This window comes from Sceloporus undulatus, chromosome 1 (assembly GCF_019175285.1).
Source record: "Sceloporus undulatus isolate JIND9_A2432 ecotype Alabama chromosome 1, SceUnd_v1.1, whole genome shotgun sequence".
Taxonomy (NCBI): domain Eukaryota; kingdom Metazoa; phylum Chordata; class Lepidosauria; order Squamata; family Phrynosomatidae; genus Sceloporus; species Sceloporus undulatus.
The window spans coordinates 113,159,987-113,186,261 of record NC_056522.1 but is presented as its reverse complement, the minus strand read 5'-3'; the positions used below and the strand labels follow the sequence as shown (position 1 = coordinate 113,186,261).

General features: G+C 39.1%; 1 protein-coding gene across 1 annotated transcript in view; it reads right to left on the bottom strand.

The window, feature by feature from the left end:
• The window catches only part of LOC121925245 (prolyl endopeptidase), a 92,822-nt gene that overhangs the window by 33,975 nt on the left and 32,572 nt on the right, over positions 1-26,275 (bottom strand). The window contains exons 7-9 of the mRNA XM_042457144.1: positions 23,975-24,080; positions 3,743-3,934; positions 2,114-2,311 (exon numbers count right to left, since the gene is read on the bottom strand). Coding sequence (XP_042313078.1) covers positions 2,114-2,311; positions 3,743-3,934; positions 23,975-24,080 — 496 coding nt within the window. The remainder of the gene's footprint in view (positions 1-2,113; positions 2,312-3,742; positions 3,935-23,974; positions 24,081-26,275) is intronic.

The following is a 26,275-nucleotide window of genomic DNA, read 5'->3' as shown; positions in this document are numbered from 1 at the left end:
TGTGTAAATTTACAGCGCTTTATAAATAAAGGTTAATAATAATAATAATAATAATAATTGTAAGCAAGTCATTATGTGTCAAAATAGCAAACAATTCTAATAATAGAATTTGTAACCTTTCTGTAAATACAGTACTTAGATGTACTACTGCAACAACTATAAGGAGAAGAGTGTGTGTGTGTGTGTGTGTGATGCAAGGATGACATATTATTGCTGTCAGCATCCATTTGCCTAACAGCACGTCCGGAGTTTTCTTTTACCTACTTAGAAAAACAAGAAAGGGAACCACAATGGGAGACTATCAAGAGGAAACAAATTTGTTGTCTAACTACTACAGAAGAACAAAGGAGTGTGTTATTTCATGCTTGCCAGAAAGCAAATGTCATTCTGCAGACAAAATGATGTTCAGCAGAATCTTATATTTCTCTTCGTGCATTCCTCAACATGAAATAAGGATGGCCCCTTAGCCAATGTCTCATGAATACCATTTTATTCCCTAGCCTTGCCACATGCAGCAGCAAGGTCTAAAGAAGAACACTATTTGTATTTACCTAATTATGAGTATAATACTGGTTCAGACTCTACGGTCTTTCCCAGAAAGTCCAAAGTCTGAGAAAGTTTCAGATTCCTGGAGTTGTAATGCATAAAAAGGTAATTTGAACATGCTCTGGACAAGGCTGGGGGATGTTGCAGATGAAGGTAGTAAGTACAGTGCCACCCCAAGGACAAACCCTCATATTCTGACTAAACTATAAAGAGGATTAATGTTGGCTTGATCTTCCTAGGTTTTAGAACATTGAAGTGCTTATTAAAATGGTTGGAAACAGCTTGTTTGTGTGGTCCTGCACAGAAACAAGTCCACCTGAATTAAGAAAATATAATGTCAAGAAAAATGCTGTGAACATTTCTTTATGAGTGGCTAATTTTGTATGTTCAGGCATGCAGGCGTTTATTAAGTTGGGGAATTTTTTTATTATTTCATCTATACAATAAAATATTATAATCCTAGAAAAACTTAATGATATGACATTATTAAGCATATAAAACTCTTACTATTTCCTCCCACTGAACTGTCCTGTTTTTCTATGACACAATGCACCTGTTCCTTATATCAAAATACCTCTTTCATTACAAAATATAATCAAGCAGGTTAGAACAGGTTAGGATGTTTTTTTTAAAAAGAAACTATCCTCTTTTTTCACCTCTAAAGTGGCAGATAATGTTGTCAATTATAGACTTAAAAAAGAAAATGGCAAAAAGTCACCATACAGGATGATTTTTAAAGGAAGCTGTTACAAATAAAAGTTAAATAAGGCAGTAATCAGGGGAATATTTATGAGATGTTAGACAATCTTTGCTAGACACTAAGCACAAATTATTAATGACTTAAGACATTCATCCTTGGTGCAGTGCTCAAGAGAATTACACAAAGGGTTTACAACATAATCATTATTCAACAGTTTTACAAGACGTAGCTCTTAAAATCAGATAAAAAGCCACTTTTTAATATGCAATTAATTAATTAAAATATAATTATTTTATATGAGGTAAAAGCAGATTAAATTACAGTAAATTACAGCACTTTTCACAATGCCATTCAATCTGTTTAAATGTACAAGTGTCTGCTACAAGGGCATTACATAGCTTCTAATTCTGATAATGCATATGAAAGATTATTATTTTCACATTAATGAGTACAGATAGCACACCTTTCTACACACAAAATACACCTGCATGTGTATGAGTTACAGACAAATGCTGCTAGATTATAGCCATGAATTGACAAGCATATAAATAGTTTGCAAAAAATATGGTCGAGATCCCTGAGATTTATGAAAGGAGTGAAGAACTGTGCCCCCCACATTAATTAAGCCAGTCTGTTGTACTGCTGATAAATACAGAATTGTATAAAGAGGTACCAGATATCTCCTTACACATGCATGTAGAGAATACAACCACCAGCTTGATTAATCAAGAGTTATGTTAACATAATGCCCATCAAGATTTGAACCAATATATTATTTTGCCCTATACCAATATCTATGTTCATCACATTGCTTTACACAAACTGTTTTGTGTAAAGGATCCAGAATATTAAAACAAATTATCTTACCTGGTGATAAAAAGGAAGTAAATTGATAAAATATTTCAGTGTCTTTCTTTTGGCCACTATATCCTACAATGCTGCCAACATCCAATGGAAAAGTCTTGAGATGGGTCCCAGTTGATAGGTCATGAAGCTGCAGAACATTCTTCACATCATGGAGATAGCACAACACTAGGAAGTTTGATCTCACACAAGCCACCCATTCTGTGATTGGAATGAAAAAAGCCATTTTCAAAACATTTCGTTAAAATGCACATTTTTAAAAAATGTACGACTTTTATATGTCATATAATTATCTTTCATCCAGTGGGTTTAATGATGATTCAATATCCCCTGCACTAAACTCTGGGACTGAAGTAAAAATCCTTAGGAATGCACTATAGACGGGTATCCAGACACTAATATCCATGCAATAGATTATGTTAGAAACGGTATCCCGAAAGACAAAGATTCAAATATTTCAAAATTAAAGCATTGTAAACCCAAACATTCATATTATATATTTTCATTTCTTTAAGTGTTGTGGCTCTATGTTGTGGGATTTGTAGTTTTACCAGTCTTTATCTTTTTCTGCCAAAGAATGCTGGTGCCTTGCAAAACTGCTGATCCCAGGATTTTGTAGGATGGAGCCATAGCAGTTGAAGTGGTGTCAAACTGCATTATTTCTGCAGTGTAGAAAGTTAAAAACCAGTCCATGGCATAAATTCTGGCCTACATTGGTGGAACGTAATGATTCCCATGCAATGGAGTTATCTGTAACTAGTTACATTTGGGGGTAATAAGGAGTGTAACAAAGTAACAGAATTTCCAAAGTAACATAAAAATTAAGGGCGAACATTTATTTAATATATATTCAATACAATAACTGTTTTTATATAGCAACACATGATAGACTACTTTTAATAGGTAAAACAAAACCCTTCCTTAGATCTTTTTTAAAGAGAAAAAATAAGAACTGTATAAAAAAGAATTCCCATAATGATTAACATAGCTAGATCTCTGTATGATGGTGTTCTATGCAGATTGTAATGGCGAATGAATCACTTTATATGAGGATAATTATTTAACCTTTCAATTCTTACATATCTCATTTTTGCACAAGACATTTCATTGACATGTCATCTTTATATCAGGTAAAATGAAAAATTCACCTGACTGCAAAGCTTTCAGAGAAATAAATTATTAACTGCCTTTTGCTATAGTCTCCTTTTCTAACCAAAATGTGAAAGTGACTAAAACAATTTGACAACATGGCAGGTTGATCTTTTAACATCAAAACAACATTTTTTTAGAAGTGACAATTCTCCCTGAAACTGCAGTTAACTGAATGTTACAATTTCTATGGTTCTTATGAAATGCAGGACTCTGTATCATTTAAAAAAGAAACACCTGTTAATACTACTTTGAATATACTGTATATATATCTTCTTGATAGTCACATATATAAAAGATACAAATAACTTTCCCTAAATAGTACATTATTAATCTCTTCCATATGATAATTATCACTGCTTAACTGTGAATATACAATAGGTTATTTTGCTTTTGAAATGTTTCTTATATTAAGACACTTTTCCGGCAGGGTCATAATAATTTGAAAGCATTGTCTCCTGTCTCACTTTTTCACATTCTTACCTAGAACGTCCTTCCCGTGTTCAGGAACCAGTACCTTCCATTTGGATTCCTCTGGATCACTGAAGTCAATGTTAATTAATCGATAGTTTGGAGCATGACGATTTGTCTTGAAAGTAAACATAGGTCCCTCGTTGGTGACATATTCATATTCTGCATCAAAGTTGTCTATCAGTTTTACCCACTGAAGAATTCCTACATTATAATTTTAGAAAAGAAAAAAATATCACTTATACTCTGCAGAAAATATACACTCTCACAAGATTTAATTGCAGAAGCCACATGATTTTTTTTAAGCAACACAAATGTGGGTGTTTAGAGTAGAAAAAGAATGAATTGCATTATGGAAATTCTGCTGATTCTGAAAGGAAAATCTATCCTTTTAATTTTTAGCACAATTATCAGACTTACTTTTGGAATGGATAAAGAACCTTTGTTTCCATTACAGGCATGGAAATAAAAACGCCTAAATGAATATCAGGGACATCTATTTTGCTTCCCCTGCCAAAAAAAATAGAATTTCCCTGCCAAAGAAATAGAAATAAAAATACCCATTTGGCTCAGTAGCTTAATATGTAGACTTAGGTAATAGACTGCTTTTTCTCAGTCTCACTTACCAAGAGAGCTGGTGCAACTCTATGTATTTGTATGTGTGTGTGCATGCCTTCAAGTCGCCTGCTGACTTAGAGACCTCATGAATTACATAGGATTTTCTTAGGCAAGGAATACTCAGGGGTGGCTTTTGCCAGTTCCTTCCTCACCACCTAAATACAGACACAAGACGGAATGCCACCACCATCTGCAGCCACCATACCTGCAATAAAATAAGCCCTCTTTGTAAATGAGTGCTTTTCAGTGCACCTCCACACTTGTGTGCTTAGGATTTCATCCTTTATGGATAGATGCTCCAAGGAAAGATTTAGTAGCCTACAAACAATTGCTCTTATCTGCTCTGAAGTTGAACAGCTGGACCATACTGGAGGAAGTGCAATGTGGTTTGATTTAAGATAGCAATCCTTTTGGGGGTGAAAATCTTTGGTTTTGTAGGCAATATGTTTATATGTTCAGATTCCCCTTCTCTTGTTGTTTTTAACTGCAAGGTTAAGTGAAATGTCAATATGAATCAGGAGAAGATATGATATGATGTGAATCAGAAGATGTGATGATAGCTTTTTGGTTTTCATTCCACTTTTTTTCTATGTAAGGTCAATTGATCTGATATGCAATATGATTTTATCAGTAACTTACATATTTCTAGGGTTTCTTTCAGGCACAACAGATAAACAGCTAATCTATTAATATTTTGTACCTTACATTTCAAATTAAAAGTCCTTGAGGCTAACTGCAAAACTCATTTCAGATGAGATCCAATAAACCAACAAATAAAACCAGCAATTTAATGGCAGAGCACAATCAGTACTTAAACGATAGAGATAAAAGGAAGAGAATGATAGAACTTTTTCTAGTACTTAAAAAAGATCAATGGCAACAGACAAACATCTAGAAGAGCATTCCAGTTGCTTTTCTGCATTAATGGTAATCAGATACGAACACAGACTTCAATACCACATTGATTCAAGCTGCATTTCAGCTATCAGATGAAAGGTGCAAGACTTGCTTAGTTAAAAAATAAAGTACTTTGAAAGATTCCCCACATTATATCAGGGAGTAAGCACAAGAAGGAGCAACTGTCGTATATATAACTTTGATCAGTCCCCTGCATGCCTTGGTGATTCTGAGTCATAAGCCCAAATGTAGCCGACTTGTTTCTGCACTGTGCCACTTCAGCATGTCCCAGATGACTGGACGAATGCTTGTCCATATGGCATTCTGTGATCTGCAAAGAAAACTTGTGTTCCAGAATAACAGGTTACAACCCTTCCTTCTCAGGTGTATCCACACTACAGAATTAAAGTAATTTGACACCACTTTAACTGCCATGACACTATCCTACAGAATCCTGGGATTTGTAGTTTGATGAGTTACTGATCATGCTCTGCCAGAGAGTTCTGATGCCTCACCAAAACACAAATGCCAGGTTTCTGTAGGATTGTGTCATGGCAGTTAAAGTGATGTCAAACTGCTTTAATTCAGTATTGTACATATAGCCCTTGAAATGTAACAGTCGATGTGTTAAGATTTTAATTATTATTATTTTTTATATGAAAGACAGTCATCAAAGACCTGACATAGAGATAAGAGTGGAAAACCTTTCCTGAGACTTACTATTAACAGGCCTGGAACTACTGCTATTTGGAAGGCCAAACCTCATGAACCCAAAAGTCAACAACAGCATAAAGTCCAAGAATTATCCACATCACATAGCCAAAGTGGAATCCTATTTTTCCCAATATCACACTTTCAAAGCACTGAGGATAAAAACCATATACATAAATGCTGCAGGAGAGGTAAATATTTTGGCTGATTAACCTGTAGCCTTTGGACAGCACTATCAAATCTACAACCAGTAGCTGTCCACAGGGTGCAGCTTCTTATAACAAGAACTGTCCCGTTATCTCTCTGGATATCCCATGGGTGATAAATCAGTTCCTCTAAGAGTGAACTCAGGTGGCAAGTGCCAATAGTTAGCCTAAACACCAAATATGGAGCAAAACATACAGTGGGCCCTTGGTATCTGCTGGGGGTTTGTTCCAAGACCCCCCATGGATACCAAAATCTGTGGCTGCTCAAGTTCCATTAAATACAATGACATAGTAAAATGGTGTCCCTTATATAAAATGGCAAAATAAAGGTTTGCTTTTTGGAATTTATATATTTTTAAACTATTTCCAAACTACAGATGCTTGAATCTATTGATAAAAAAATCTGTAGAAATGGAGGGCCAAGTGCAGTTGATGGAGGTTTCATCCCGCTTGGGAAATACCACAATTTGCAAAAAGTGAACAAAGGGAGCACACCTCTCAACATTCCAAGGATTGAGCATGTGTAACAGTCACCAAATACTGAGTATTATCAGTTTGAAAAGAAAAATGAAAAATCAGGGTTGAGAGAAGGGAACAAAATGGTAGTTGGCTGGCACTCTTGGCTGGAACACTTCTAGAAGACAAGGCAATACATTCCAGGTTCCCATGATTCTGTTTCATGTCTACTGCACAGGGTCTTTAAAATGAACCATACACATTGGCAGCTAGAATTGTCATAGCTCAGAAATGGAGAGAGAGTTCAATCCCTTCAATACGAGATTGGTCACAAAAATTGAGATGGCTGAGTTAGGGGCTAAACAGACTGGCATTTAATGCTGCCTCAGGGCAGAGTGAGAATGCGGCATCCACATGCTGCATGCCCTGACGTCACCCTGCTGCCGGCATCATGCTGCCCACCTGACCAGATGGCAGGAGGCATCATGTCCCTTCTTCGGTGCAGTGTTTAAATGTACAGTGGACCCTTGTTATACGCTGGGGTTTGGTTCCAAGATCCCCCATGTATAACAAAATCCGTGTATGCTCAAGACCCATTAAATATAATGGCATAGCAAAATGGTGTCCCTTATAACAATGGAAAATCAAGGTAAATTTATACTGTTTTGGAACATTTTCAAACCGTGTATGCTTGAATCCATGTATAAAAAATCTGTGTATAAGAAGGGCTGACTGTACTGCACCGAAGAATCAGCGAAAAGCCACCACTGCAGCAAGGGCAGATTTTTGCTGCTTTCAGAAAGAGCGGCAAAGCGCCAGATCGGGCCTGCGGCGTGTGGTTGCTGCAAGTCTGATCCGATGCTCCCAGAGGTGGCACAGAGCCGCTCTATCAGGGAAGTCTGTTTTACCCCTTAGACAAACTGGCATGCTTAATGAAGTATGAAAGCTTATGTAAATTTGTAGGAAATTTAGAACTGAAATATCTGAGTAAAATATGGGAAGAAATGTCAATTATTGGTTTCAAGGACTAACAGAAAATAACTACTGTATATATATTTGGAACCTAGCTTGGTTGAATTATTTAAGATAGAATCAGGAAGCAATAATATCAGAAAACAAACTGTAAAAATAATACTGTATGTATGAATACCAAGCATAAGTAAGGTAGGAAGAACTGAAAGAAGATTACATATGAAAAGATAGTAAAGAAAACTTCAATTTGCCTTTATGTTAGTTTTATTTTATTAATTGTATTTGTTATGTGATATTTATTTTTGTTAGGTAACATTTATAATTTAAAAATATTTTAAAATAATAATAAAAACAGAAAATGAATCATACCAACGCATCCACTGCTTCTCTTCAGTTTGCTAAGCGCCATTTAAATCATAGCAAACCTGAACGAGTCACCTTCTGCCTTCAATATAGTGGAAGAAGGAATGACTTTTTAAAGAGAAAGCATTATGTGATACACATCTGTCAGAGACCTTTAAAGCTGAGTTTTATGATCTAGTGACTGATGAACTGACACTATTAATGGTTTTGGGACAAAGAATACTTAAGGACTTTTTCTTCCCCACTCAAGGGGCTCAATTAATCCTATCATAATAATTGCTTTAAAAGCTTATAGTGAGAGGGAGATGCTTAGATGAATGTATTTTGTTTGTACAGATTTAGAGGCATGTATGGCTACTGACAATTGAGTAATTGTGCCTTCATACAAAGTGAGTTCAAAAACACTAAGAAATGTGAAGGTAATCTGCTCCTGCTTCTTCTCCAGCATGAAGCTCTACATTTAGGCTTGTATTGGGGGGGGGGAATACCAGTGGATGGGATAAAGAAACAAAGGACAGAACCAGAATTTTGTCAATTTACACAATTAAAGGACACCTTGATGTATACTAAGCTACATTTGATAGAGTCTTCCTTGCTACTCCAGCCTTCAGTAGAGAATCAGGGGCAGTATCCTGATTGGCGCAAAGCGCCAGCCTGAATACATGCTAGGGTTGCCACAGGGCATCCTTTACAGACGCCTCGCAACCCTAGCACATAACCGCGGTGTTGTAATGGCGGCGCCCTGTCTACATGGGCATCGCCATTATGACGTCACGGCCGCACCGCAGCCAAACGGCACTATGTGGACGTGACGTCCTGGCACCATTGCAGGGCTCTTGTGATGCCCTTTCAGTTGCGCCAGAAGGAGGCCTGTTTTGGAGCTCCTTCCGCAGTGCGTATCGCAGTGCGTTTAAATTACCGCATCAGCGATACAGAGAGAAAGGGGCTTCTCTCTTTGCCCGCCGCTATCAGGGTGTCCTTGGGGCATAAAGCTCCAAAGACACCCCTTTCCAGGCTGCAGGGAAGCGGATTTTTGCCGCTTTCCTGAGGCCAGGAAAAATGGTGGATCGGGGCCTATAGGGGTGCCGCTGTGGCCGCTGAGGCCCTGACCTGTTGGGGAAAGGGGCAGGTGCAGGCTGATCTGTATCCCGCCAGAGTTACTTTTGGGAGCTACATCTTCCAGAATCTCACAGCCAACATAGTCATTGGCCAGTGGCCATGCTAGCTAGATTCTGGGAATTATAGCTTCAAACCACAGCATTTCCAGGCTTCATAGACAAGACCATGTCTGAAGAATTTTCCTTTGAAACTATCAAAAAGCTATCAAAGTAATGACTGAATAGCAGCAACAAAATCATCCATATGACTTCTACGTAAGCTTCTCCGTGAAGAGAACACATGAAAGATGAAAAGAATAATTCCTAAAGTTCTCTTCCCTAGTTTTAGCCTGACAAAATCTCTTTCTTGCATATTATTACAGGACAGCCAGTCTTGTGCATAGTCCAAACAACTCTTCCTTGGTTGTATCGCACAGATGTGCAAAAACAGGGAGATGGGATGAAAACTGTTTCTTTGCCAGAGTCAGTGAGGAATTAATTTCAGTTTGTTTTTAATGAGAATTTACAAACATTTGCAAAATTTTATTGAGGGAGAAAGTGAAATGGACAGATTTCCACTGCCCTTCCACCCACAAAAAAAAGCATGAACTCCCAAAGAATAGCAAGGATTGGATGGATTGGGTTTCCCCTTGTACTAAGCTAGAGTTCACAATTAAGAAGGTCTCCAGATGTTGTCATATTATAACCCCAGTAGTAATGATGAGGAATGCTGCGGACTGCTGTCCAAATGGAGAGCCACATATTACCATCTAGGGCAGTGGTCCCCAAACTGTGCTCTTTAAGGGATTTTGGACTTTAGCTCCCAGAATCCCAGACTATTGACCAAGATGGCTGAGATCTCTGAGAGCTGAAGTCCAAAATCTCTTAAAGGGCACAGTTTGGGGACCACTCATCTAGAGTAACATGAGACTATGTGGTAGAATGCCTCCTCCATAACCATATAAGATTATACAGTTCATCTAACGGAATAAAGAGAAGAGTAAAACAGATTAAAAACTTCTCAACATGTCTAAGAACAAAAAACTAAGAACACTGAAAGTTTTCAGGATCAGAGGTGTATCCACACTGCAGAAATAAAGCAGTGTGACACCACTTTAAACTACCATGACTCTATCCTACAGAATCCTGGGATTTGTAGTTTGGTGAGGCACCAGAGCTCTTTGACAGACCAGGCTGAATACCTCACCAAACTACAAAGTCCAGGATTCCACAGAATGTAACTATGACAGTTAAAGTGATGTCAAACTGCTTTATTTCTGCATTGTGGCAGGTCTCTTGGGCCAAAGAAGACTTTGAAGCCTTAATTAGCATCTATGTTGTTTTATTCTTTAGTGAACACAGAAAGGCTGATTTGGAAGACATCAAGGGGTAGCAGTGTGCTTTAATTTTCTCCACTCCACATGATGACATTGATCTCAGCCTGGTTCAGTGAGCCTGTGATTTATATCACAAACCTATGGTTCAGAATTCAAACCGATCTCTGTTGTGCAGTGTAAATTATAATAGTGGTGGCCTACTCCAGTTAAGGACTATACCTTGGGGAAGAAGTTAAAGCTCCGTGACTACCCCCTATAAAAGATCAGACTCATGTCTAAAGTAAAATCGCAGAAGAAAAATATTTAGCTGCAATCTTTAAAATATTATCTGCTTTGCCTATTACAAAAAGGGGTAGCACTTATATTGTCTTCTGCATATTAGTTTTGTTTGTGTGGAAACTCATACATCCCTAACTATCAGGCCAAGCATGTTAGTTTACTTTCTTGAGCCATACTCAAACTGGTTTAAGACCAAACAAAAGCAAATTGTAATTCACATGTTTCTCTTTCAGTAGACAAAAATAAAATTTTCTCTCTAAACAAGATTCTGTCATGTCTGTCTTCAGTCAATTTCTTCTCTTCTTAGGTTATGAGAAATAATTACTTGTCATTGCTTTGAAACCAAGGTTTTCCTCTGATACTATATAACACTTTCGGATCTTGTAAAAAAGCTACATTGAATTTATTAACAGCTGTCAGCTAAGTTTCCAGAGATTCAAGGATACTGATTTGTCTTCCAATTCATACCAGAAGAACAGAAAGAGTTTATTTTCAGGAAATAAACAAGTCGGATGGTGATGCCAGGCTTGATATCAGCCTGGGTCATCCAAAAGCAAATAACAAATCTTTGGCTGCAAGGACTGCCTGGTAGTTAGTTGGAAATGCATGGTGTGTCTTTAAAATCGACAGAGCCAAAGGCAAAGCTGATCATACCCATGACTTCCTTGGCCTAATTTCTTCTATCCATTCCTACAGTAGGCTGGCCAGGAACCAGACAAAAGAACCAGAAAAATAAAGGGACAAAGAGAAGCTACAGCTGCTTCATTTGCTTCTTCAACTATTGCTAAAGGTAAAAAATATATCACCACACTGTTAATTATTTGGTTTGCAATCTTGCAGCATTTCCCTTAGGGACAAATATGGCTCCACCATATTCAATATAGCCACAACAAGTTGAATGAATATTTCTTTCCTATTTTTTTTCTCCATCCAGTCTGCTGAAACTTGTAAATATTTTTCCTAAGGACCCTTTCACACTATACAATTATAGCACTGTGATTCTACGTTAACTGCCATGGGAACATCTTAATGAATTCTGGATCATCATCTTCTTCTTCTTCTTCTTCTTATCATTATTATTATTATTAAACTTTATTTATATAGCGCTGTAAATTTACACAGCACTGTACATACAATCTTTTAATTAGACGGTTCCCTGCCTTCTTGTTTGGTGAGCAATTAAAAAAGCTCTCTGGAAGAAAACTGTACCAGCCTTTCAATCAACTGAAAATCCCAGAATTCTGTAGGATGGAACCAAAGACGTTAAAGTGGAATCACAGTACCATAATTGTGTAAAGTGTAAAGCTCACAGATAACATTACAGTGTGCCCACTGGGAAAAGGGGAGGCATGCCCCATAAGGGGTAATGACACGTGCGCCCATGGTGTGCGCTCACACTGTACCACGGCATGCAGGAGCCCCATTCATTTAAATGAGACTTGAGCATAGGTGGAATTCCCTTTACGTGGGGTGTGTGTGTGTGTGTGTCAGGAATGTATCCTCCGCATAAAGGAAGGACGGACTGTATTATATTTGGTCAGATAGCAACAATGATCTAGGAAATGACAACTGAAGCAAACTGCATACTTTCTTAGTTAGTAGTATCATCCATGCTATGCTGTGACATTTTTTATTTTATTTTTTTTTTTTGGTAAATAAGTAAGTAAATTTAATGTTGTAACTCTCAAGTCCTAACATAAAACATAAGATATACATAATCATTAAAGCAGCAATTTCAAAGCCAGTTTTATGTTTTAAAAAAAGTACAAGACTATGATTGCAATACATAATTGAAACAAACAATAAACACAGAACTGTGACAATGAATCAATATACAAGCCATCATTCAGCATGGGAATAGTGGTAAGGTTATAAAGCTAGATGAGGGAAACTTTCTGTCCTTCATAGGTTCTGGATTTCAGCTTCTATTATTCAGCACTGTTAAAGGATTGTGGGCAAAATGTGAGACACATGGACAGCAATTATAATAAAAGACACAGCATCTGACCACCATGAGCTGACATGGTACAGTGGCTTGTGCACTGGACTAGAACTCTGGAGACCAGGGTTCAAATCCTCTTATGACCATGGAAACCCACTGGGTGACTTTGGGCAAAGCACACTCTCTTAGCCTCAGAGGCAGGCAAGGGCAAACCCCTTCTGAACAAATCTTGCCAAATAAACTCTGCAATAGGTTCATCTTACGATTGCCAAAAGTCAGAAATGACTTCAAGGAACAAAACAACAACAACAACAACAACAACCCTACTCATATGCAAGAAATACGATTCAAAGAAGGAGACTACTTTCAGCAACAATTAAACAAAACAAACAACAACAGATTTGATAACAAGTTGATGAGGCATATCATATGATTATGGCTTCAGAAAAATGTATTTGGCACATGTTTTTTAAAAAGTGGCAAGTTCAGCACAGCTTTTTTTCTTTGCTTGTTCCTTGTTCTGTTTCAGAAATGCAGTAAAGCAGAAAATGTGAATGGGTATTTTGCAACACATTCTATCACATCTCGGTTCCTGTAGTGTGGCATAAAAATCTTGCTTATCACTTGGCAGGATCAGAGATAGACAATTCAGTTATAATGACAGGGTATTTAGTCATCTGTATGAACTCAGAAACACACACCAGGAAGAATGTAAAGACCCACAAATAAACAAAGACATTTTTACAACAAAATCTTAACAAAATGGGAAAAGAATACCTTAATAAAATTCTGCTTTGATGGGACAGTCTGAAACAGTTTGAAGGCTTTGTGTGCAAATCTTTAGGCTGTTTTGCTTAAAAATAATTATGTTCATATTCAGAAGCACATTTGTATATATAAGCAGGCATAGCACAGTAACATTTAATACAGTACCACCACCACTGTACTCCACCACTATAGTACATCTTGTATTCTGCTACTGGTTAATAAATGTGGAACCTGTTAATTAGGGATGACACATGGTATATAATTAAGTAATAATTAAGTTTAAATTGTCAATCAGCATTTTGAAAAGTCATCAAGTTGTGAATGACAGCAAATGGCTTAATTACTGAACACTGCTTGGACTTGACATTAAAATGGGAAAATCAATGGCTGTAATTTAGATTTTCATGATTTTATGATTTCAAGCAGGAACAAGCAACTTCTGATAGTCTAGGCACCATTCTTGTCTTCCTACAATTCTTGGCAGGCACCACCCCTCCAAATTCTCTACTGCTCAATCTGTCCAAGATAGGTCATCACTAAATGTCAAACTGAATCCTCTGTAGGCTTACAGAGGATGATTGGGGTGGAATGGGGGACAAAGAGGGGGCTTTTGGGCTGTACCTTCCCTTACTCATCTGTGACATTGAGGATCAAGAATAATCCAAAGAGAATCCTGGGTATCTTTGCTACCTCCTTCTCTTTATCCCTTCTCCCACAAAAAAGGAAGATATTAGAAGCCTCTGTTTCCCACTAGTCACAAACCACTGTTTGTTCTGTATATGTTTCCACATTCAGAGGCAAAAGTAAACAAAGTATAATTCCTAATCTTTTCTCTCTCATATAAAGGAAAAGAGGGGATAATAAGTTCAAGGCTCACTGTGAAGTCGAAGGCTTTCATGGCCGGCATCCATAGTTTTTTGTGGGTTTTTCAGGCTATGTGGCCATGTTCTAGAAGAGTTTCAAGACTCACTGTTTGTCATTACCAATCCTTTAAAACAGAGATGCAGAGGATTTCTGCTCATTCAGGTATTTTGGACTACAGTTCCCATAATACTTTACCAGGACTCTGGAAAGTCAAAAGTTCCCCACTCCTGTTCCAAACCATGGTCTAGAAAACTGTCTGAATCAGCCCATGAAGAAATTTGTCTCCAAAGCAAGAGAATTAAGCCATATGAAATGCTTAAAATTTTTCCAGCATGCTGAAAATTCACCACCCCTTATAAATATTAAATAACAACTAGTATTAATGTGTTTTCTTTAGTATCACATCATCTTCTAAAAATGGGCAAGGGCTACTCTTGCTCTATTAACCTGACATAATAATTTTCCTCTCACTTTCAAAATGGCAGAACCTGCGCATCTGATGAAGCCAAATGTTGGCAGAGAACAGGCTGCATAGAATCTGTTTCTTCTAGATGTAGTACCAGCTTGGATGGAAACTTAAGAAGATAAAGCAGCTACTAGTCATGATGGCTACATATTGCCTCCAATATCAGAGGCAGTTGCTAGGAAAAGCCACTAAGTAGTCCCTAGCTATGGTGCGCATGTCTGGCTTGTGAGATATGCATAGGCATCTGAATGACTACTATGAGAACAGAATGCTGGACTAGACAGGCCTTTGGTAGCAGAAGGAACAACAGGCAGCCCCTGGGATTGGGGGAGGACTGCCTCTCAGGAAGTTAACGAGACAAGACTGCCTGATAGCAGAACATTGCCAAGAAACAATCTCTTAAGAGAGAAAAGAGGAAGAGAATGCTGCCTGAAGAACAGTTTCTTACATTAGGATCTTTTACTGGAAAGGGAGCCAAAAATCCAGAGAGAGTGTATGCATGTGAGCATGTGATGACACATGAGTAATAGTAAGACATTACAACAGGCTAAACAATGAGCAGTCCTCCAGATGTTGGATTGCAGATCCCAGCAGCCATAGTCAAACTGGTCAGTGGTGAGGAATGCTTAATGTTAGAGTTTGACAATATCTGGGAGGAGACACTTTGCCTATCCCTGCATCACAGGCACTATATAAATAAATGACAATAATGTTGGTTGGCATTCACGATTATAGTTACAAATATGTAACCTACATGCAGTCCATTACACTAAAAGGTGTAGGAATATGTAGGGATTGTGAAACCTTGATGTACCAACCTTGATTTGCAGGTCAGCAGCCCACGAGACCTATCAACTGGGATGCAGCAACCTGATGTTTCCACCTCTCCTGCAAGTGATCTCTAGTGCAAGGAGGAATTGTGAGAGGGATTCTGTTTCTGGTTACCACACCAAAGGTCACTGGAGGCAAGGGGTGGGCACATCAGTCTGCTGCATCCCAACTGATATGCGTACAGACCTCAATAATTTGCAGAAGCAGCTGCCCAGTATGTTTGGGGGGAGGAGGTCAGGCCAGGAGACCCTACTTAGCAATGTTACTATGTGGCTAAGTATCTTATCTAGAATACTGACCAATACCAATAACCACCTATAACAGTGATGGTGAACCTTTTACAGACCAAATGCCCAAACTGCAACCCAGACCTCACTTATTTATTGCAAATTGCCATGTCCCTCTGGCTTTCTAGTAAGAAACTCTGGCAAATTCTGTGCTAGGGCAAAAGCATGTGTGCCCACAGAGAGGGCTCTGAGTGCCACCTCTGGCACGCATGCCATAGGTTCGCCACCACTGACCTATAACATTCCTCATAGTATCTTTTGCTTTATAATTCTCAACCTGTGTTCCTCCAGAGTATTTGGACTTCAGTCCCCAGAAGCCCCATCACCAGGGATTTGGGAAACAGAAGGCCACATATATCTGAAGGGTTAAAAGTTGAGAAAACTGATTGAAGTTATTAATTTCTGAAGGGCCAAAGACTGATGTAAGTGATCATTCCAGGGATTCAGATGTTTCCTCTAAACTGAGCAGGGCAGGTAGGCTGGCTCATTGCAAACATACCACGGAGAAGATTCATTAATTTGTCAGGGTAAATACAACCCATCAGAGTCAAAGCATTAATCTTCTCCTTCTGCATCTCACCTTCTGAGATGCAAAGTCTGGTTTAGAGCTCTGACCAAGTCTTATTACTTCTTTAGATAGGCATTTTCAAACATTCCATGTATGGAAGTAGCTGGATTTAAAAAAAAAAAAAAACACCAAGAAAACAAAACTTTTAAATCAGCAAGTTGTGACTAACAGTAAAGGATAATAGTATACAGCAGGAATCAAATCCATTCCCCGTAGTAACAGAATGAGTTAACATCAGACAAAATTCACCGATACCAAGACCATCAAGGATCAGTGAACTGACAAGACACAGCTGCTTCCTCTACAGGAGAACTAATAACATGTCACACTTGTCTAGAATCTTTAGTGATGGACACCCTTCCTTTCACTTATAATTTTAAAAAGCAAAAGAGATGAGACAGTTCTGTAATGCAGACAAGCAGGATAGACAAAGCTTGTGATAATTTACACCAAACCACAGACCATAGAGATGTGATAGGGTGCAAGAAGGAGAAAGCAGAAGTCAAAAATTTCAGCCTGGTATGGTATTGCTATAAGAATACTATACAAGTTCAGGGGTTTTTCTTAGGGAATGGTTCAATTGAATTACAGTTCAACCGTGTGAGGTAAGCAGGCAAAGCAGCTCACCTCTTCAGCCTGCTACAACTGGCTTGACTTTTGATCTCCATGCCCTCAGGGCTATTAGCACCCAATGCCTCTTGACAGAAGCCTCAGGAATTTTTACCATTTATTTATTTATTTATTTATTTATTTATGGTATTTATACCCCACCCTTCAGCCCTAAAGGCTATCAGAGTGGCTTTTAATACACACGGTTTACTGTATTTAATAATGTGTGCTTGGAATGACTTTGGAAGGAGTTATATTGGTAAAGGGAGAATACAAATCAAGGATATCCAACTTGTGATCTTCCATCTCATTTCCAGATCCAATGGCTATGTCTTTGTCCACAAACAACCATTGTTAAAATTGGAGTTGCTCTTTCATTTCCATACCCAAAGAATTTTGAATTTGAATTGACATTCTCACACACCTATGGCATATATATGTCTATCCCTAGCTTCAACTCCACCAAAAGGAGTTGAATGAGGAGGTAGAATAAAGTCTATAAAAGTTCATGCTGCCAACTTCTTTCTTTCAGTTAGTTTCAAAGGTGCTACAAGATCTCTCTACATTGTGCTCTTCCGGTTATTATTATTATTATTATTATTATTATTATTATTATTATTATTATTAATATAGCGCTGTAGATTTGCACAGCGCTGTACATAAAACAACAAGTATATAAGAGAAAGCCTGCCTATGGCATACAATCTAAGAGATAATAGGATAATACATATAAAATATATAGTGCTACAGGAAATGGTTCAATAAAACAGGGAACAAAAGAACATCACATAACAAATGATAGTCACGCAATGCCTGGGAATGCTTCTCTGAACAGGATGGTCTTCAACTCCGTTTTGAAGCTGGTTAATGAAGGGATGGCCCTTGCTGGCAGGGGAAGAAGGTTACAGGAGTGAGGGGCAGCAAGTGAAAAGGGCCGAATCCGAGAAGGGGCAGAGGAAATCCTGGGCAGGGATAGCCGACCTTGACTACCAGAATGGAGGGCCCTAGTGGGAAGGTGAGGAGAAATAAGGTCTGATAAGTAAGGAGGGGCCAGCCCATGGTGGGCTTTAAACATCGACAGCAGGAGCTTATACTGAATGCGGAAAGGGAGGGGTAGCCAGTGAAGGGATGCTAACAAAGGAGAGATGTGGTCAGAGCAGTGGGTGGATGTGATAATGTGTGCAGCTGAATGCTGGACAGAAATTAAAGGACGGAGGTGAGAAAGAGGAAGCCCAGCCAGGAGGATGTTACAGTAATCAAGTCGTGAGACCACTAGGGCATGGACCAGAATCTTGGCAGTAGAGGCAGAGAGATAAGGTCGGATTTTGGAAATGTTGTATAAAAAGAATCTACATGCCTTGACTGTGGTCTGGATCTGAGGGATACACGACAGAGAAGAATCAAAGATAAAACCAAGACTGCGGGCTTGCTGGACTGGTTGAATAGAAATGTTGTCCACAGAGACAGAAAAGGAGTATTGAAGGGTGGACTTAGGAGGAAAGACAAGAAGCTCCGTCTTGGACATGTTGACCTTCAAACGCCAATGGCGCATCCACTGTGAGACAGCTGTGAGACAAGACGAAACTTGCTGTTCAAGCCTTGGAGAAAGGTCAGGGGTGGAAAGATACAACTGGGTGTCATCGGCATACAGATGGTAGGAAAAACCAAAAGAACCAATGAGTTTACCTAAGGACAGTGTGTAGAGAGAAAACAGAAGAGGACCCAGAACAGAGCCCTGGGACACACCAACAGATAAGGGAACAGAGGACGAAGTCTGACCACCTGTGACCACTGCAAAAGATCTGTCTGACAAATAAGATCTAAACCAGTCGAGAACAGAGTCTGAGAACCCAAGGTCAGAAAGTATATCCACTAGAAGACAGTGATGAACGGTGTCAAAGGCTGCAGACAAATCAAGAAGGATGAGAACAGAATAAAGGCCATTAGCCTTGGCCCGTAAAAGATCATTTGAGATCTTAGTGAGAGCTGTCTCTGTAGAATGCCGTGGGTGGAAACCAGACTGAAAGGGATCAAGAATGAAGTTGACTTCAAGAAATTTAAGACAGCAAGAATAAACAAGCCGTTCCAAGGCCTTAGAAAGAAAGGGAAGAAGAAAAATTGGATGATAGCTAGACAAAGAGGAGGGGTCAAGAGAAGGTTTTTTCAGAATTGGGGAAATGAGAGCATGTTTAAAGTCCGAAGGGAAGGAGCCTGTAGAGAGAGAGAGAGATTGAAGATATGGAGAAGCAAGGGCAGAAAAGAGGGAGCTATAGAAATTAGAAGATGAGTAGGAATTGGATCAAGAGAACAAGTTGCAGGTTTAGAACAGTTCAGAAGTATAGAGAGTTCATCCAAAGAAGCAGGAGGAAACACAGAAAAATTTTTAGGTGAGGGCGATAGAAGATTATGAGCAGAAGAAGAATCGGGAGGGACTATCTCAGAGCGGATAGTGGTAATCTTTGAGATGAAATAATTAGCAAAGTCGTTAGGAGAGAATGATGAAGAGACAGGAGGAGAGGGAGGTTTAAGCAAAGTGTTGAAGGTGGAGAACAAACGCTGATTTGTAATAATTTTGTTTTGCCATAGAGAGGGCGCGTGAGAAGGACGAAAGAACAAATTTGTAATGAATAAAGTCAGCCTACTGTTTGGACTTTCTCCAAAGACGTTTGGCTGCTCTAGAGCAGGACCAGAGAAACTTAATGAGGGGGGTAAGCCAGGGCTGAGGCCTAGTCTTAGAGGAAGAAGTGCATACAGAGACAGGGGTAAAGCTGTCAAGAGTCGAGGAAAGAGTGGAGTTAAATAAAGACATTGCTGAACCAGCAGAATCCCCAAGATTTAGGGAAGAGAGAGATGAATCCAGGGTCTGACCAAGATGGTTAGAGTTAACAATTGAAGATCACGAAAATAGCGTTGAACAGTATGGCGAGGAGGTGGGGTATAAGTAAGAGCAAAGGAGATTAAATGATGGTCAGATAGTGGAAAGTCAGCTCCCATCCTACCCCATCAAGTCTACAGGTGACTTGAAAGCACACACACACATGCAGTGTCAGTACAACTGGAAGAAGGCAATTAAAAGACTATTAAGGAGCTCAAAGGATGAAAGAATGAGATCTAGCATCCTAAGTATAACAAATGATTATATTTTAAATTCTTATTTTGGTGTTGTATTTTTCTTGTTCATGTAGTATGTACAAACATGCTGAACACATGTATCTTTGAAACAATTCAATAAAGGTTTTTAAAAAGTTAACACACATAAAGCAAGGAGGTTCCAACTGAACATCTCTTTTGGGATATAGTTTCATAATCTGAGAAACAACAATACATAAAAGGCTCCCTTTTGTCCTGTCTAGCATCCACAGCAAGGGCATTTGGAAAACAACTGAGAATCTCAAATGCCAGGCTGCTTTATACAGGATAAGGCATTTTTTAGATGTTCTGGATCACAGCCATAATATTTAGGGCTTTAACAGCTAAGATAAGAACTTTGAATTGGATTTGTTAACATAAGGAGATCTTTGAAATATGGCATTGGAGGTTAACTGTCACCGACTACCCCTAGAACAATCTGAGCACCTCATTCTGATTGTGTTGGCTTCTTAATGCTTTTCAGAGGCAGCCCTACATACAGTACAATATGTTAAATTAATTCAGCCTAGAGCACTAATAACTGGGGTCAGGTCACTTGTTTCCACAAAGCTGAATTTGGTGAAAGATATTACAAGTTATGGAGGTCATCTCCAGTAGAGATGCTGAACGTAAAATAAAGTATCAAGACCTGAATCTCTGGGAGTGGGACAAACCCATCAAAAGCAGCTTTCTCACCATTCCTCTAAACTGATAAAAACAGTGACAATTTCCTTACCTGGACTGACCTTCCATTTCTCAGCTCAACCTAATCTTGGGTTCATATTCCTATTTAGAATATCTACAAATGCATCTGGATCATTCCTCCCCTGATTATATGTAGATGATGAAAACAGTGTATATAAATCATACAGAATAAAAAAATATATGACTATGTTAGTCATAGGCCTGCATTTTGTCAAGATGTTGTAGCCATTCTCAGTTCAGGTGGTGTAGAGGGGATATTCATGCAGGCAAACCACTCCTACTTCTGAACAAGTGAAAAAATAGACTTCTCTTGAGATTCTTGCCTCCCTTCTTTGTGAAACTACAAGCCCTGTAGTTAGGCAGAATACACTACATTTCTAAAGAAACCACCATGCTTCTGCATTAGGAAACATTTTTTTAGGTGCTGTTTTGGTAAAATGTGCCAAATGTTGTCCAACTTTTTTAGAAAAATGTTTTACCTTTGTTGGAGGTAGAAACCTCAAATGGTAAATGTAAAGTCCATTGGCCTTATCTTTGGGATTCTCCTGATGTGGCTAAAATGTGGTATCTCACATCCAGTACAAGAATTCCAGTGAAATATTTTCTCTTTGTGAATGAGTGAAATAGTTTTCAAGACAAGGTTGTACTCATTCAAAATGCCAGGAACTACACAGTATGAAATTTATATGTAAGACACTCTCCTCTTTGAATCAGAAGACATACTATTGATATCTGTTATTTCTTATGCTAATAGCTATTACAATGTATAGCATCAAGGTGAAAATCAGATTTATTGGCATGGGCCTTCATCCTGACTTGTGGTGACCCTATCCTGGGGTTTCCTTGGTAAGATTTATTTAGAAGTGGTTTGTCATTGTCTTCTTCTGAGGCTGAGAGACATGTCTAAGGACACCCAGTGAGTTGCCCATGGCTGAATGGGGATTTGAACCCTGGTCTCCTGGAGTCCTAATCCAACATGTAAACTATTATACCACACTGGCTCTCTTTCAGGTGTACAAATATCTGAGAGATTCTTTAGAAAATCATGTGTGTGTGTGTGTGTGTGTGTGTGAGAGAGAGAGAGAGAGAGAGAGTTAAAAGCTTAAATTGGATCAATTCAAACAGCTCATGGCAACCAGTTTCACTTTACAATGATATCCAAATTAATAACCCACAGTTTGTGACTTGCTGGAGAAATATGGCATTTGGAGAAGGTTTGCAAATGATAGTTTGAGCTAATTACAGGTTGGTGTAACTGAATCCACAGCACATAGTTACAGCTGTTACTCCACCGGCAAAGGCCAAGTGGAGAGCTGAACATATGGAAAACAACACCAAGCAAGCAGTCCTAAACCACAGCTCACAATGTAAGATCATGTTTTGGTTTCTAACTGCAACACCCCTCCCCTTTGTTTAGGATATCCAAATTGAGTTCAAAGACTTTGCTTGCAAGGCTCTAGTATGTCTACTGTTTAAACTTATTTCTCTCAGCTTCCCATCTCATTCATGCAACTGCAGAACTGTCCTATGCTGAAATAAAGTTATATATATTTTTAAAAAACTATCTTGGAAGCCCTGAGCCTCAATCTCCTAACACATATGGCTCTTGTAACATGATTTTCCAGTAGCACTAGCATGTGTGGGCACCACAACTCTCACTGTTCCACTCTGTGCAGGCAAGCTTCTTATAATATGCACATCCTTAGCACCAGTCAGAATGAACTGGTCTATCTACACCAGATTGAATCTTCCATTTAAAAGAACCCCACTTGCCAAATTATAATCTTGGCATATTCAAGAGATGGAATTTGCCTAAGGAATTATTTCCTATTTTCTCTGTGTCATGACCTAATTGCCCAAGACTTTTTCTTCTCAAAGAACTAGCAGCACTAAAGTAGGAACTTGTTACAGCATCCCTGAAGGTCTTTTCTACTTTTCTCAGTTTGTATGGTTCAGTAACTTTAGCCTCCATGGAATTTGCTTCATGACAGCAAAAAGCTTGATACATTGGGGACATTCCCATTATGTTTTCCTAACATGTAGACAGGTCAAGATATGAGAAATATGCAAAAGGAACTTCACACACACACTGAATAAACTCATCATTACCGCTTACCCATTGCAGAACTATTGTATTCTCCCCTTTCATTTTAGAAAATTTACTGAGGTTATTTTTTTTTAATTAAAAAAAATGGATGAGCAATGATATCGGTTTTCTCCTTGCAGCCAAACTCTCAACAGAAACCCTGTACATTTGGCTTTGGTGCTCTTTCTGCTCAATGTTGGATGTATACTGATGCTAACTGAGCAGTCTTTTGATGCTGGCCATGCAGCTTGGCACTTACACTGAGCACAACAGCATTACCTCAATTTTTTCAGGTCATATCAAATATTGTGAGTGTTGACTGCAGCTGTAAAATTTTCAGCAAGCCACTGACTATAAAATGAAGTCAACCTATAGTTAGTCTGAGAGCCAGTGTTGCATAGTGGTTTGGGTATTGGGCTATGACTCTGGAGAGCAGGGTTTGATTCCTTTGTCTCCCTCTGAGGCTGAGAGTGTGTGACTTGTCAAAGGTCACACAATGGATGTCCATAGCTGAGCAGAGTCAAACATTCAACCATTACACCATGCTAGTGCTCATTCTTTGCCAAGATGTTTTCCCTTATTAGTTCACATGATTACATAATTATTAGAGCTATTCAACATTTCCTTATTATGCACATACCCTTAATGATTCAGATACAGGATTCTTTTGGGCTCCAGTGATCAAGACATGCAAAACAAAGTCTTTCATAGTCACTATCTCCAACAAAGGGCAAATTGAACATCAGAAAGTGTGGGAATGCTGGTATGTACATATTTCCTCTTCTTGTGTTTTAAGAGAGATTTATCATGGCAATCCAGAACATAACTAAGCTTGAGACAAGAGCCACAAATTAAATATACTAAGCAAATGTGCACATTTTCCCTTCATTCCATTTAACAAACCCTGATTGAAGGATTGGGGAATTCAAGTAGAAGCCAGAAAAATATCAGTGTCTGAGGAGTATAAGCATTATGCAGACTTTAGCATTATAAATAAAACTGAAACATTTTAATCAAAAAGCAGTTCTTAGGAACATGAGCAAAGTATATTACCTGTTATACCATTTGATTCCTTTTGTAGATTACAATACCACAGTCTGTTTACTGGATCACATCCTTCTCGTATAGATAGCAGAACATATTGCCCATCATCAGATACCTAAAATAAATCAAAATTGGCACAACATGGTTACTAATTCCAAATGAAAAAATTAGTAATTGTTACTCAAATATTTCCCCCATTTTCCCTGAAAAGCATTCTGCAAGCAAAATCCATCAGAGAGGTATGTTGCATCGAAGTACCATAAATTGATGATTATTGATGGAGTATATGTCTGGCTTACAATACTGAATGGATGGCCCGGGTCATTTCAAGTACATTCCACTTGTCTGAAATCAAAAGCAGTTTGGAAGAGGGGGAAAAACCTCTCATCTAGGCAGCTGCTATGTGACAGAGAGTCGTGACTTTTTGAAATTGTTGTGCTAAATGCAAAGTGACAGTAAACCATGTCAAAATTTATAATGACAGCCCTTTACTGAAAGTAATCACTCTACAGCAAAGCATCACAAATTAATTATAATCACTCAATGCAGACTTTTCAAAGACTTTTCAAAGATCAGCAAAATACATACATTTTAAAATTCTGTCTGAAATTTGTTGCACTTCTTTCCTGAGATTGCTTTGGTTTTTACTTTGTTTGTTATTTTGGGATTTAAACATTTGTATAAAAGGTTTTGAAAAAGAAAAAAAAGAAAAGAAACACCATTAAATACAAATATGAATTGGGAATGGTAGGGGGAACATGGTCAACGCAGGTGTGTGTGTGTGGGGGGGGTTTGACCCTTCATTCACCTGCTATTGTGCTTTTAAAATTACTCCTTTGAAGCTTGGAGAAAAAACCCAAAAGGCATCACAATAAGGGAAAGGAAGGAGTTTAAATTCTATCTTAACCTCTTGCAGTCCTTTAAAGTATTAACCTACCGACACAGTTGACATCTGCATTTTTAACATGTATATTAAAGCATCTCATTTTGCCCTTAGCTCTCACAAAAGCAAAATAAATAACTATTTTAGAAACCAGAGTAAGATTCCTATTAACTCCTGCCTTCTTACAAATGTTACAAAAGACGGGATTGCTGCTTGAAAGCTATCCCGCCTTCAGTTCCCTGTTTCTCAGAATGGCTTGGAGAGCAGACCAACCATTCCACAGAACCTCACTCTGCTCCTTTGCAATGCCAGGTTGGTCAAAAACAAGACCCACTTCATCCAGGACCTCCTCCTGGATGAGGATGCCGACCTGGCCTGCTTCACAGAGACCTGGCTGGAAGAGGATAGCGCAGTCACCTAGGCGCAGGCCCTCCCAGCTGGGTATTCTGTCAGTGAACAGGTGAGGAGAAGGGGGCGGGGGGCGGAGTGGCTCTGGTTCACAAGAACCACCTGACCTTGACCAGGATACCTGTCCGGAACACAGTCCACTTCGAGTGTATGTATCTCAGCCTGAAGACCAGGGATAGTCTGGGGATTTTGCTAGTCTACTGACCACCCCGTTGTCTAACAGACTCCCTGACTGAGCTGACACAGCTGGTCTCTGAGCTACTGTTGGAGTCCCCCAGACTTCTAATTTTGGGGAACTTCAACATTCCGCTCAAGACCAGCTTAACAGGTGCGGCTCAGGAGTTCATGGAGACCATGACAAACATGGGCCTATCCCAACTGGTCATTGGACCCACACATTGTGCAGGTCATACACTCGATGCGGTCTTTAGTATGGAACAGGAATATCCGTGGGCGGAGGTGGTAAGTACCTCCACATTGTCATGGACGGATCATTTCCTGGTCAAGACGGCACTAAGAGCCAATATCTGCCCCACCGGGGTGGTGGACCTATTCGAATGGTCCGCCCTCGAAGGCTAATGGAATCAATAGGATTCCAGAGAGCCTTAGAGGGTTTAATGGTTGGGAATGCCGGTGATCCTGTCAATGCTCTGGTTGATACCTGGAACACCAATCTTACCAGGGCTATCAACACGATCGCTCCCAAGCGTCCTTGCCAATCCGCTTCAAATCGCAGGCCATGGTATACACCAGAGCTTAGGAGAATGAAGCGGTTCGGACAATGACTAGAGCATAGGTGGCGGAAGACTCGACTCCTATCTGACAGAACTTGTCATAGGAACTTTCTTTGTTCCTATCGGGAGGCAATTCGTGCAGCAAAGAGAGCTGGTCGCTGAGCAGATGCTGGAGACGCCCAGGCTTCTTGTCCTGGGTGACTTCAACATCTCCCTCATGGCCAGCTATGTTCCACCCGGTGCGGCTCGGGAATTCATGGAGACCATGGCGGCCATGGGCCTGTC